General features: G+C 26.6%; 3 protein-coding genes across 3 annotated transcripts in view; 1 reads left to right on the plus strand and 2 right to left on the minus strand.

Moving 5' to 3' along the window:
* Positions 1-2,237: 2,237 nt before the first annotated feature.
* Positions 2,238-5,007, minus strand: LOC128956545 (protein ABHD18-like). Its single transcript, XM_054302267.1, has 7 exons — positions 4,913-5,007; positions 3,794-4,064; positions 3,599-3,683; positions 3,305-3,471; positions 3,110-3,200; positions 2,925-3,031; positions 2,238-2,818 (listed from the first exon to the last, which is right to left on the minus strand). The coding sequence occupies exons 1-7, from the start codon at positions 5,005-5,007 to the stop codon at positions 2,291-2,293; spliced, it is 1,344 nt and encodes a 447-aa protein (XP_054158242.1). The 3' UTR covers positions 2,238-2,290.
* A 1,833-nt stretch (positions 5,008-6,840) lies between these two features.
* On the plus strand, positions 6,841-8,638 carry LOC128956487 (probable serine/threonine-protein kinase roco9). Its single transcript, XM_054302206.1, has 3 exons — positions 6,841-7,926; positions 8,003-8,193; positions 8,257-8,638. The coding sequence occupies exons 1-3, from the start codon at positions 6,958-6,960 to the stop codon at positions 8,636-8,638; spliced, it is 1,542 nt and encodes a 513-aa protein (XP_054158181.1). The 5' UTR covers positions 6,841-6,957.
* Positions 8,639-11,829: 3,191 nt separating this feature from the next.
* LOC128956550 (probable serine/threonine-protein kinase mkcA) overlaps positions 11,830-14,331 on the minus strand; it is a 3,780-nt gene continuing 1,278 nt past the window's right edge. Inside the window, exons 2-3 of the mRNA XM_054302271.1 lie at positions 14,053-14,313; positions 11,830-12,389 (exon numbers count right to left, since the gene is read on the minus strand). Of these exons, the coding sequence (XP_054158246.1) occupies positions 11,887-12,389; positions 14,053-14,313 (764 nt within the window). The 3' untranslated portion in view covers positions 11,830-11,886. The remainder of the gene's footprint in view (positions 12,390-14,052; positions 14,314-14,331) is intronic.

Consider the following 14,331-nt stretch of genomic DNA (forward strand, 5'->3'; position numbering starts at 1 on the left):
AATAAATTTATTTCTGTTTAATAATAAAATTATATATTCAATACTTTTCCAGTTTGGCGACCACTGTCTCGCACATGTCCTCCGGCGGACATCTGTACAGATCATGGATTTGGACATCGCGTTTGAGGCTACGTATGAACATCGGGTATAGCCATCTATACAGTAGTGGTTACACATTACCGATCATACAGTATGTGTATCGGTTTGATTAGTACATCGATAAACATAAATATATTTACAAATAAATTTATATGTGTTTATGCAATATATAAAAAATTATTTTTGAAATCTATGAAATTATATAATTATGTACAGTATATAAAATACTTACGTGCAATAGACCTTGCTGAATATATTGGCACGTACATATTTTGATGGCTTAGTTATTATAATTTCATCATTCATTGTTATAAATAAATAAATAAATGATGATGATAATAATAATAATAATAATAATAATAATAATAATAAAGTAAAATACTAACTAGTAAATTTTTTTATAAATTTTAAATTTAACTGCTTAACTCTAAATTTAACTATAACTTAACTGCTATATATTAACTAATTTTAAAATATATATTATTTCTATTGATTTTATTTTTAATAATTACAAAAAAATTACACATTTATACAATTGATTACAAAAACATTATTTTACAAACAATATAGAAATACAAAACATAATAATGATAATAATTATAATATTTTGTGTTTAATTACTGGCACTTTTTTTTTATAAAAAATGGTTTGTTATTTTTATTTTTTTAAAACTTAGTTATAATTATTTTTCTATTAATTATTAGACAGCAATTTTTAAATATATCAAACGATATCATAAACTATTGATAATACTGTATTTTAAAATCAATTAGCATTATAATAAATATTTTATTATTACAGTATAGTAGTTTTTTTTAATAGTTTATTTTATATTTTATGTATTTTAATATTTATATCTAAACTGTTGTCAGTATTAATTATTAATATTATTTGTATTGTATTTAATTTTTAATTTTTAACTTTTACATTATTAATTTAAAAAATTGTAATATAGTGTACATATAAAAGTTTTATCATATTCATATATAATAATTATTATTTTAAATAAATAAAATTAATTACTATCTATACATTATATTAAATTTAGTATAAAAATTATATATACAAATATTTATTATAGTTATAACGATATGTTATTGTTATTAATCATTATAATAATATAATAGTTGTCTCATAATTATTAAAAATTTTCATAAAAATTAATCATTTATATATATATATATATACTATTACAAAAGTATGTCAATACATGTATATATAAATATATATATATTAAATAATTTACTGATTTTTATTTAATTAATTAATTTTTCATTTAACTTAAAATGTATTTATTATGTATTATTCTCGGTATTCACTAGTTTTAAACTATTTTTTATACTAATAAAAAAAATAATATTAGGTCAATAATAATAATGATAATAATAAAAAAATAATATAAAGTATATATATATATACTATAATTATTTAACTAATACTACTTAATAGTTTTATTAGTAAAATTTTGTTTTTAATAATTAAATTTATTATTTCAAAATTATGATATTTTACATTAAAATACTACTACAATTAAAAAAAAATTATATAAATTACAGTTTACTAAAAAAAATTGAAATTTATTCATTACATATTATAAATATGCAAACTTTATTTTAATTATAAATTTTTTTTTCAAATATAAAACCTACCTAATAAACAATTTTTTAAAACATTTATAATTCTAATTTAATTAATAAACAAACAAAAAAAAACTATCGTCAAAAAAAACTAGAAAAATACCTGTATTTTACACATATATGTGAATCACAATTATATATATATATATATATATATATATTAAAAAAAGTTTAATAATCAAAAAACTTATTTTTTTGAGTGTACATTGAGTAACAAAATTATTACAAAAAAAATCTTTATATATATATTTTGATATTTTAATTAATTATACTATAAAGTATTGAATATTTAATTTATATACAAAATATATACTGTATATTAATATATATATATATATATAAGATCTCTGAATAAAAAAACATAACTGATTAGCAAATTATTGATCACCAAATTGTTTCGATTAATTTATCTATTTTATAAACAACAACAACAAAATACATTAAAAAAAACATATTTAAACTAAATATATATAACATTTTTTATATATATATATATATTTATTAGTTGATTTGTTGTCTCCGTCCAACCCACCCCCCCGGGGGGCTCCCGAGATCTAACTGGTAACTCTCTGGGTAGACACCAGTGGTTTATCAAACAGAGAGTTTCCGTAATATTTTTGTGCCGTCAGATCCAGTGCTTCGGCAATGGCTTTACGAAAAACATTGGCATTGAACAGTATAGCCGAAACGTGGCCACCATCGACATAGCGTACCCGAGCACCTGGCCATATGTCGGTCAACGGTTGTACATTCTGTCGTGGTACGTAGCCGTCGTGCGTGGCATTGACTATGATGGCCAGTTCCGGATCGATTGGTACCGAAAAATTGGCCAAATGTGTACACTCGTCCATTACGCCGCGCATAAAGTCCAATGTTTTTGTTTTTGCCGCCGCTTTTGGCTGAATACTACTATTGATGTTATTATTATTATTATTAGTCGTTGTCTTTGTCGTCGATATATTTGTACTTTTTGTGGCAAATATATTCCTAATAAAGTCGTACTCAAGAATCGAATCGAAAATATTCGGGAAATTCTTGGCAAACTGTCGGCCGGCGTCAAAGGCCTGATTTATAGCCGGTTCCTAACAAATAGATATCATTCAATCAACCAATTAGTTGATGATTTATTGTAAGAGAGAGAGAGAGAGAGAGAGAGAGAGAGAGAGAGTCTCTTAACAAAACTCATACATATTTAGGCGAATGGATCAGCTTCTGGAGTTCATCGATAAGCTCTTCACCATAGGATAGATATTCTTCTTCGAGTTGTGTCCACGGAATAGAACCAGTCATAACACCTATGGATCCAATATATTATTATTATTATTATCTTCAAATCAAATCAATTCGATGATTTGATTTGATTGGATCCTAACCTTGAGTGAAAGCACAGGAAGCGGTAGTCCATGAAAGACAGGGAACTATACCAATAGGTTTGTGCCAATTGGTTCCGGCCAGGGCTGCATTCTGTTGTCATAATCAATAATATATATAATAATTATTGTAATTTAAAAAAAAACAAAAAATATATATACAGTATTTGAATTAATATTATCGTATTAATAACATACATGTCCGCCCATTGATATGCCGGTAATACACAGTGGCCCGAAGCCCATACGTTCGCACCAATTAAACAGTGCCAGCGATTCGAGTATCAGACAGCCGCCCATTATGAAGATATCCGATACGTTTTTAAGACTAGATCTCGTCTGATCCGGCGGTTTGCGGCACCCGTCTATTCAACGGGACGGAGAGAGAGAGAGAGAGATTATCGGTAAATTAAATCCAAAAAAAAATATTATTATTTAATATTACAAAATAAAATTATCAAAAAAAATAAAAATAAATAAATAAATGCTTACAAAACGGATTCTCCAGAATTATCGAAGCGATTCCATATTCTTTGAGCAACGGTTTGGCCATAAGTGTTCGTCGGCGCCAAAAATGCTGATCCATTCAATCCAATCAAATGAAATATATATAATATAATAGAAAGATATTATCGGTAAAAGATATTTTCATTTTACTAAAACAATTGACATGACAACAGGACATACATGATCGCCAGTACCGGCCAAATGAAGGCATACGGGTTTCAGGCCACTCTGCGGCCATTGTTTCGGTAAAATTAACTGAAATTTGGCAATTTGTGACTCTTTCGGTACCAATTCGGGCAAATATTGGACTAACGGACTCATGAAATGTCCTTCGAAGACATCGTAGGTCGAGTTGTGTTCAGTTTGTGAGTCAATATAAATGAGATGATCGTTGGCTACCAATCCCTGACAGGTCTGGCGATTGGATATTATTTTACGAAATTTAAATATTCTGTAAAATAAAAAACAAACAAAAATTTAATTAATTAAAACAAACTTAAAATTATTTAACAAAATATAGTTAATAATAATAAAAATAATTTTTTTATTATCTTATAAAAAACATTTTTTTTAAATTGATATTTTATTATCTGGATTATTGACATGGATAATTTTCATTATTACTTTATTTTTTAATAAATTGGCTTTAATAGTGATTTAAAACATTTTAATTTTATTTTTTTACTTATGTTTTTTACAATTTTAAAATGTAAAAAAATTATTATTATTATTATCAAAGTCAATTAACTTTTTAGATAAAGGGGGAGGAGGTTAATAAACTAAATTTTATTAATAAAAATTTATTAAAAACAGTATTAATCAAAAAAAAAAAATTACTGTAAACTATAGTACATTGATATTATAAGTTTAAAAAATTATAAGTTATTTTTTATTATGTTTAAAAATAGTTGTAAGTTTGCCAATTTAAAATAAAACTTATTTTATATATCAAATATAATGTCATAATAATAATAATAATAATAATAATAATAATAATAATAATTTAAACTGTAAATAAAATTAGATTACATATATAAATATATTTTTAAAAAATAGTTATGATGTTGCAAAAAAAATAATAATAATAATTTTCTAATTTAAAATTCAACTAAACTATATTAATGATTTGCACAATTTTTTTTTAAAATTAGTTAAAATATATAATTAAATAACTAACTAGCTAACAAATTAAATAAAAAAAAATTAATTCACTTTTACTAACTTTTAAAATTCTAATTTATTTTTTGTTTTTTTTATAAAAAAAGTAGCATGGTAATTATCATATATATCAATACATACTTTTTCATATACTCCGGGTGACCCCAGCCTCGGGTAAAAAATTTGGACAACAATATTGTACGATAAATTGAATCGACCTTGCTTATTGGCGACATTATTATTATTATTTATATTTAAAAAAATTATATAATTAATAATAACACATTGATACACCTGGATGATTGTTTTTTTTATTTCAAATACAATGATAATAATAATGTCAATTATCACTAGTCGATAATCACTGGACAGTCGATAAACACAATAATATATTAAACAAAAAAACTAATTTAAATTCATATTAAATATTAAGACACAAAAAAATAAAAAAGTTTTTTAATTATTATTATTATTATTAGTTATTATTAAATAATAAATACTAAAATAAAATAAAACTAATTAACAAATGTATTGTCAATTAATTAATTTGTTTGTTATAAATAACTATTACTATTAATACTATTGATTATATATTTTAGTATAAATTAAAAAATTTTATTAAAATAATATTAATAACTATTAAAATAATAACTTAAATAACTTAATGTTGTTTATTATGTGACTATCAATCACTTACTACATGTGTGTGTGTTTGGACTCACGTATCGTATGATCTCTTAATATAAATATAATCACTTAATGAGACTCACAGTTAGTACAGTAGTAGTAGTAGTATTAGAGGACTCACTCAGTGACTCAAAATTATTCAATCATTTATTCATTAACTCATTGACTCACTAACTCATTCAATGACACTCAATGTTATTATAATGTAATAATAAATTTAAGGTTTATCTCCAAAATTAGAGTTAAATACTGTATAAAAAAAACGGTTTCGGGTTTCGTTTTTGTGTGTCCACACAATTTTTAAATTATAATAACAAATAGATATCAATAGTATTTTTTTCGGTTTAGATAATTACTGCAATAGAGTATTGAATAGAAAATAATAATATAATTATTATTAGATTTTATCGGTTTTTTTAAAAAATATATATATATTATATATCAAACATTTCCGGCGGTTTTGATTTTGGTTTATATATATATATATATAAAACCTGTTTTTATTCAACATCTATTTTTACGTCACATTTTTTTGTTGATAAACAACACAAAAACAATGCTCTCTTTGAAATAGAATATCAAATATACAGTAAATATATTAAACAATAGTTAAAACATTCCATTCGTATAGACTGTTATATTCTATTAAACAAAAAAAAATTGTTTGACACTAGAAATAAAATATATAATCAGTTTAATTAAAACTTAATAAATAAAAATAATTGCAATAATTTTTTTTAACAAAAAACTATAATTATTTAATTTTTTAAAAAAAATTAAATACAGTATATAATATTTTCAATAATGTAATAATAATAATAATAATGGACTAGTGTTTGTGTATAACCCTCTTATAATACGTCACTGTTGTCGTTGTGTTTCATTGACAACCAATCATATGTTTTGTCTATTTTTGAAACACAAAAACAATTTGTTATATATTTTTAAACACAAACACACTGTCAGTCAAGTTTCGAGAGAGAGTTAAGCCCAGGGGTTGGGCTAATATGTATGTGTGTGGGCGCGCATTGATAGAGAGCGGGAGGATTAGGGATATATATAGATATAAATAAATATATTTTTTTTTTAAAAATAAGTGATTGATTAGGACTGAGGGGGAACGGGATCTACATATTTAGAAATTTGGATTTGAGATATAAAAAACAACTGCACCCTACAGTTGTTAATTATACCCTAAGCACTGGTAGTACATGTATTTAACCCACACATTGAAGAAACCAACAGTTTATTGAACCCCCCCTTTAGAACCCATAGACAACCCCATATAGTAACCCATAGTGTTATGCTGTTTGTGTTGTATTGTGTCATTCAATCAGACAATACAATAGTTGTAATACATTATAACAAAGTTATATAACATATATATAAACACAAACACATTGTTATCTATTATTGTGTTTATTATCTATTGATATCAGTAATCAATTTGTTATTTATTTGATTTGATTTGTTTTTTTGGTGGTTTCGGTACCTGAAGTATGTCGTCGGATACGACAACGACGACAACATCGGAGACGATGACCAGTTTCCAAGAGATTGGCCGTCCGATTGTCGGCGTCGGTATTGTGTCCACTGAAGGCGAAAAACTATTGAACGCTTTGAGAAAAATACAGACAAAACTTCTTCGACAAAAACAACAGCAAACAGTTGACAAAAACAATGCGAAGAAAACGTCGACAATGACGACGACGACGAAAAAGTTGGTCAAACTGGCCGCCAATGAGACGACATCAGTCACTGCCGCCATGGATACCCAGCGCCATACCTGTCCTCCATCTACTGGTGACGGCGATCGCCGTACGCCAGCTAATAGTGTTGTCATCAATGGTGTTGATGATGGCGGTGATGGAGATCATCGACACAGTGGTGACTGTCATCATCATTATCATCATAATGACCACAAAGCACAACGACATCATCATCAACAACAACAACAATATGATGACAATTATAATCAGTCGCTCGACAATCGGCTAAAGCTAATTGAATCACAATTGCAGACCATTTCAATTCAATTGACGGCCAATAGACACACTGCCGCTGTCGTAAACGGTGGTCATACTCTGATCGCTGACCAACAACAACAACAACAAAGTGATGGCCGCCGATTGTCATCATCATCGTCGCCATCGCCGGAGAGAAAGCGCACACAGGGTTTAAGTTCACGCGGTGTCGCCTCTGTCGACCACAATGTTGTCACCGCCGATAAGCGTTATCGACTCGTAAACGATGATCACTACGAGTCGTCCATTGCGGCCATCAAACAGCTGTTGTTGAAATCATCAAACGAAAGGTCAACACCGACAACAACAACACCACCGAACGGTTCGATACCGAAATCGCGATCATTGGACACATTAAGTCATAGATCATCGCCAATAGCGGGCGTTAGACCAAACAAACATTTTCATCTGCAATACCGTGACATACCTTTCCTATTGGGAACAGTATGTGATTATTTCGATTATATTTATTGAGAATTTTTGTTAATGTTTTTTTTCTTCTATGTTTTCCCCCGAAAAGACATCAAACAGTTATTCAGTGATAGCCAACCGTCAGTTGGAAATATCGCGACTCAAACAGCACAGCAATCTTTGCCGTCACAACATACCGGTGCGCAAGATATTCGACGATAAACTATGGACAGTGACGTTGGACACAGAAATCAAAGAACTGTTGTATGGTTTGATTGAAGAACACGACTATATCTGCGAGTAATTAATAATTTTTTTTTAGTTTAAAAATCAATTGATTTAACGATTTTTTTTCTTTATCAGTGAAATACAACACTTGAGCCGACAATTGGAACAATTGGGTGAAGATTCGCAGCGAAGATTGGACTTTAATCGCGAACTGTTTTTCCTGTCTCGACGTATATCAGCCAAACAAAGACAGATCACTGAATTACAAGAATTGCATTCATTGTTGTTGTCGTCGTCGTCGTCGACAACAACGAAAACTGTGGACAACAAACCACAGACACAGTCAACGAATCAAAGAATCAGACAACAAACTATTGATACGAATTGCCATAAAAATAATAGTAATAATTATAATAATAATAATAATATAAAAGCCAAAAATTCTACTAAACATAAAACTAATAATAATAATAATAAATTTGATATTAATAGCGATTTTACTCCTAAATGGAGATAACTATCACTTGTTTATATAAATAGTTTATATATTGATTTATTTATGTTTTTTTTAATATATATACTGTATATTTATATAAATTTGTAAATATTTTGTTTGTTTGTTTGTACCATAATTTTACGATAATACTCTCATCAACTAATAGTTACCGTAATAGTGATCTACTTAACAGTTAATTTTGTTTAGAAATAATAATAAAATTTTTTATATTTGTAACAGTTTTTTTTAATCCAGTTATATATCTAAAATTATATAAAAACATTAAAATTTTAGATAATTTAAGAATTATAGTTGTAAAATTAATTAAATTAAAGTTAATGTGAAAATTTATTTTATTTGAAAATTATTATTATTAGGAATGCAATCAATTATTATTTTAAAAAATACATAATAATTATTTGATATGATTTATATAATTTATAACATTTTTTAGGTAGTGTATAATTTTTATATTTAAAAATATAAAAAAATATACTGTATAATAGGTTATAAATATTATTACCTGTAAATTATTATTTTAAAAATGATTATAACCGCTAACTAACAACCTTGGTGATTTAGGAACCGATTTAATTTTGTAAAATTTGATTACCAATTGTTGATCTGATTGACGTCTAATTAGTTGACAATTTCTAACCGATGACAACAACTGATCCACTAATTTATCGTTGATTTGAATTCTTGAAGAATTAATCGAAAGATAAACAAGTTTCGGTAGATTGATGTCCATGTCTTTGAAAAACGAATCCATTGACCATCGATTTGAAGACGACGACGACGCCGACGATGAAGAAGATTTGTGTCCGTTAAGCGATTCAATGGACAAATGGGTCAACTGTTTACAATCGGCTAGTTTTTCGCTTCTCAGTTCGTATACCAACTCTGGAAATCCTAATCTTAGCTCCAGATGTCTCAGTTGGCCAAAGCTTTCGTTGATAATGCGTATCAATTGTGGCGTCAGTTTTTTGTAGTGAACCTTCAAACCCAACGATAGTCGCACCAGTTTTCGACAATCGGTACCAACTCTACGAAAATCCCGGTTCAATAGCTCGAGTAACTGGTCGACTGGTAGCCGATCTTTATCGCTGATGATGTCCAGTTTCAGGTGAACTAATCGTGCGATTTGTGCCAAACCTGTCAGCACTGACTCTATGGATCGGTAGTTGCAATTGCTATCAATGGTCAACACAATCGACCGTACAGTTGTCTGACCGTAGGTCTGAACAAACAGATCCCATAGTCTACTATCAGTGTTGCCGTTAAACTCCATATAAAATGTTTGTAGTTTAGGAAACAATCGATAATTATTATTATCATCAAACAGTTTCTTGAGTACACACTGTGTACTGATTAGGCTGTCGTAAATGATGTCCGGTTCGCACACCACTAGATTAGGACAATTCGGGAGATTCTTGTCCAACGAGTCTCTCAACAGTAGATTACGTGGAATACGATACCTTAGTTCAGTCAATTGGTGGCCAAATTGGCGAAAAAATTGGTCAACAATTTCTGAACTTTGATAGCAACAGCATTCCGGCTGACTATTGGTATTCAACCGAAACTCTCTGAGATTTGGACAATATTTCATTAACAACTCGAAAAACTGGTTGTCCACTGCTAGCCGGGCATCAAACCCGACGGTTAGTTTGTACAGATTTGGACATTTCCGGAGAATCGATTCCAGAATCTTCGGGTTGTTGTTGTCGGCATTGTTGGTGTCAACAGTTTGGTGCCGTTGTTGTTGTTGTTGTCCAACCGTATAGTAGTCCAGTGTTAGCTCTGTTTGTGTTATAAATATCGTCCGTCGGAACTGTTTGGACACACATTCGTATTTGAATCGCTGATGAAATCGGAGATAACTGAGCAATACTTCCGACAGGTCGTCACCAAATCGATCAAACGAGTAACGATTGCCGATAATTGTACTCATATTTTATAAGATTTATTATTTTTAATAAGAAATTTAATTTATATCATAATATTAATACTGTAGTAATTTATAACATTATCAAAAATAAAAAACATATAATAAAATTATTTAGTTTTAATTTATGTCAAAAATTACTGTACATATATTATACTGTAGTTATCTATTATATTCTGTTATTATTTTGTTATGTGAGTTAAATGTGATTACTGTAGACACACACACATGTATACACACACACACACACTCATGTATACACACACACTCATGTATACACACACACACTCATACACACACACACTCATACACACACACACACACACACACACACACACACACACACACACACACTCATACATACACACACACATACATACACACACTCATACATACACACATACATACACACATACATACACACAACACATGCGTAAACATTAACAGAATATTCTGTATATACGAGAATATTCTGGTTATGTAAGAAAAATGTTTAATAATTTATTAATTTAATAATTATTTTATTAAATTTATTATTGATTTTTTTTGGGGATAGTATATACAGTACTATCCACTGTATAATTTATATTTGATTTATACTAATTTGTAATGGATTTAGATATAAATTTTTATTATTAATAATCTATGAAAATAATAATGATTTTAACTGTTATTAAAACTAAATTATATAAAAAAGTATATAAATATATTATAAGACTCATGTATTATAACTTTTTTTATTCGTTTCTTTTTTATTTAAAATAATTGTAAATTTATTAATAATAATAAAGTATTAAAATATAATTTATATATATAATGGTAATTAAAAAATTATAAATACAAAATTTTTAAAAAATCATATATATTTAAAAAAAATAATTTTTAAACACATATTAAAATACTTAGAATATTCTGGTAAAATTTTTTTATATTTTTAACAATTAATAAGTACTGTATTTAATAATTATTAAGTAAAAACTTTTAAAATTTTAAGTAAAAACTTGTTTTTTGTCTGAATTCAATTAGTGTAATGAGAAAAATATACAATATATAAATAAAATGAATTTTACAGTAAATATTTACCGTAAATACTTAAAATTAATTATTTTTTAAAAATGTTTAAAAAAATTATGTATGAATTTATAAAAATTAAAAAAACTAAACTATCGGTAATTATTTTTTGGCCCTATAGTTGTAATTTCAAATATACCGTAATTATAATAATAATAATACTGTAATAATAATAATAAAGTAATAATAATAATAATAATAATTACTATTATTATAACAAAAACAATATAAAAAAAACAAAGAAAAATAAAACTTATTTGCCATTAATATGATGATCGCTGTCATCGGCGGTCAACAAAAGCAACAAAGACTGAATCTGATCCGAGTTTCTATGTTTATCGGGCAACGACTTCAGGGTTTCAATGACCAAATCGATCATATCGTCCAACTTTTTAATCTCTTCGTCGGCTTTCAGTTCGTTTTGTTCCCAAACCTTACGATTTCGGTTATATTTGGCGCCCAACTTATCGATCATTTCGTCTTTCATGGCTATCGTCCGCTTCAGCGAACCATTGTCTTCGCGGGCAATCTTCAGATTGTCTTCAGTTTCCTGTAGTGTTTCGGCCATTATTGTCCGTTCGCTGGTCAAGAACTCTACCGTTTCTTTGGATTCTTTGATATCACTTTCAAGTTCTTTGACCTGTAGTTCGCAGTCTTTCAGTCGTCTTTCCAATTCAGACACCAATAATCGCGAGCTGTTGTTGTGGTGATGTTGATGATGATGATGGTTGTTGTCATCCGAGTTGGGACTCAAATCTAAATATCAGATAATATGATAATAATTGAAAATTAAATAATAATAATTAATTAATTGCATAATTTTAAAAAACTTATTATTTTTCAAAAAATCAATTATTATTATACATCAATTAATACATTAAGTAAATATATGTTTTTCAATAATAATTTATTAAAAAATATTTTTATAACCATATAATATTTAAACAACAAAAATAAATAAATAAAACTATTAATTTTGAAAATTATTTAAATTATATACACTATTTTAATATTTTAATATAATGGTATATAATAAAATTGTAGATAATTATTATTTTTTTCAATTTAATATCGTTTATATATACTGTATATATATATATAAAATTATATACATATTTAAATATCTAATTATTTATTTATTTATTATTGTATGCATATTATAAGTAATAAAATAAACAGGTATGACATGTGTTTTTATATTAATGAAATTGATGTTAACTTTTAATAGCATTTATATACTGTATATACAGTATATGTATATCTCGTTTAAAACTAATTTTATTTTTGATTATTAAAAAAACTAATTATTAATTCACAAGTCGTGAGTCTTTTTTTTAATAAATTTTATTTGTTGTTTCAAATAGAGATAAGACGTGAACTGATAATAATATTATGTATATCTTTGTCTATAAAAACATTTATAAAACTTTTATAATTAAAAAAAAAATCTGTTTTTAGCAGAAAAACAAACAAACAATAATTACAATTAAAAGCAATATTTTGTATTAATTAAAAACAACAATTGTTTTCCAAAAAAAAAATTAATTCAAACTATATTTTTTAAATACTGTAATAATTTTAATAGTAATTAAAAATCTCTGAAATCTAAGATTCTGAATAAATAAATATTAAAATAAAATATAAACATTTAAAATATACATAAATTTAAATTAATTTTATCGTTGTTGTTATTGTTAAATATATAAATATTTATATTTGTAAAATTATTTAATTGCAAAAAAATCATTGAAAACACATTACCGCAATTCATGATTTAAATTATTAAATAATTTAAATACAATTTATTTTATGATTTTGTTAATTAGTTAATTAATTTCCATCAAACAAACAAAAAATAAATTATTAAACAAAAAAAAGTGTGATCGATCGGTTCAATTATAATATTAGCAAAAAATATTTATATACTAATAAATTGATGATAATTTTTTAATTTTTGTATCTTAAAAAAATACCACCAAAAAAACTGTGTGTTTTTAATTACCTATTTTTAAACACTGTTGGAGAAAAAGTCGTGATTTAATATTTTGTTAGAAATAATAACAAAAAAAATTATTTTTTTCAAGTCATTAGTCGATTAGGTATTTATATACAGTATATAAACTAATTTCAATGCATTTATACTGTAAATATACGATATTAGTTAACTAAATATAAGTAAATATATATTTTTAGCTATAAATATATATATATATCATATAATTTTATATCCTATATATGTTTCTAATAGTAGAGAATGGCTTCTAAAAAAACTATAATATCGATAATACCATCAAAAAAAATAAATAAAATAAAATAATAGTCAATAAATTAGTGTACAAATTAAGTGTTTAATTTTGTTAAGTGAACAGTTAGTTGGGTGGGGTGGGGTATAGGTTGGGACCCCACTAACAGTACATACCGTGACTCCTATCGGATGCGGCGACGGCGGCGGCGGAACCGGTGGTCAACTGATGACTCTTCGACCTCTGCGGTAATCGTAGACTACGAGTACGGGTCAGGTTTGTCGGCCGTTTCATCATTACTGTCATCACTTCTTGATGTTGATTATGTGGATAATGATGCTGATAGTGATGATAACCATTACCGCCATTAGTGATGGCACTGACCGACATACCGGAGCCGGACATCATCATCATATCATTATTATTGGTGGCAAATGCTATCATACATACAAAAC

This window comes from Oppia nitens, unplaced genomic scaffold (assembly GCF_028296485.1).
Source record: "Oppia nitens isolate AA-2021 unplaced genomic scaffold, nextdenovo-longstitch-racon4-pilon3 scaffold30_pilon_pilon_pilon, whole genome shotgun sequence".
Classification (NCBI taxonomy): domain Eukaryota; kingdom Metazoa; phylum Arthropoda; class Arachnida; order Sarcoptiformes; family Oppiidae; genus Oppia; species Oppia nitens.

Bases quoted from the DNA above. Each gene is read 5' to 3' on its own strand.
- LOC128956545 (XM_054302267.1), bottom strand. From the start codon at position 5,007: ATGTCGCCAATAAGCAAGGTCGATTCAATTTATCGTACAATATTGTTG. The intron at 3,472-3,598 runs GTAAGCATTTAT...CCCGTTGAATAG, and splicing joins AATTCTGGAGAATCCGTTTT to ACGGGTGCCGCAAACCGCCG. The intron at 2,819-2,924 runs GTATGAGTTTTG...TCTATTTGTTAG, and splicing joins TGATCCATTCGCCTAAATAT to GAACCGGCTATAAATCAGGC.
- LOC128956487 (XM_054302206.1), top strand. From the start codon at position 6,958: ATGTCGTCGGATACGACAACGACGACAACATCGGAGACGATGACCAGT. The intron at 7,927-8,002 runs GTATGTGATTAT...TCCCCCGAAAAG, and splicing joins TACCTTTCCTATTGGGAACA to ACATCAAACAGTTATTCAGT. The intron at 8,194-8,256 runs GTAATTAATAAT...TTTCTTTATCAG, and splicing joins GAACACGACTATATCTGCGA to TGAAATACAACACTTGAGCC.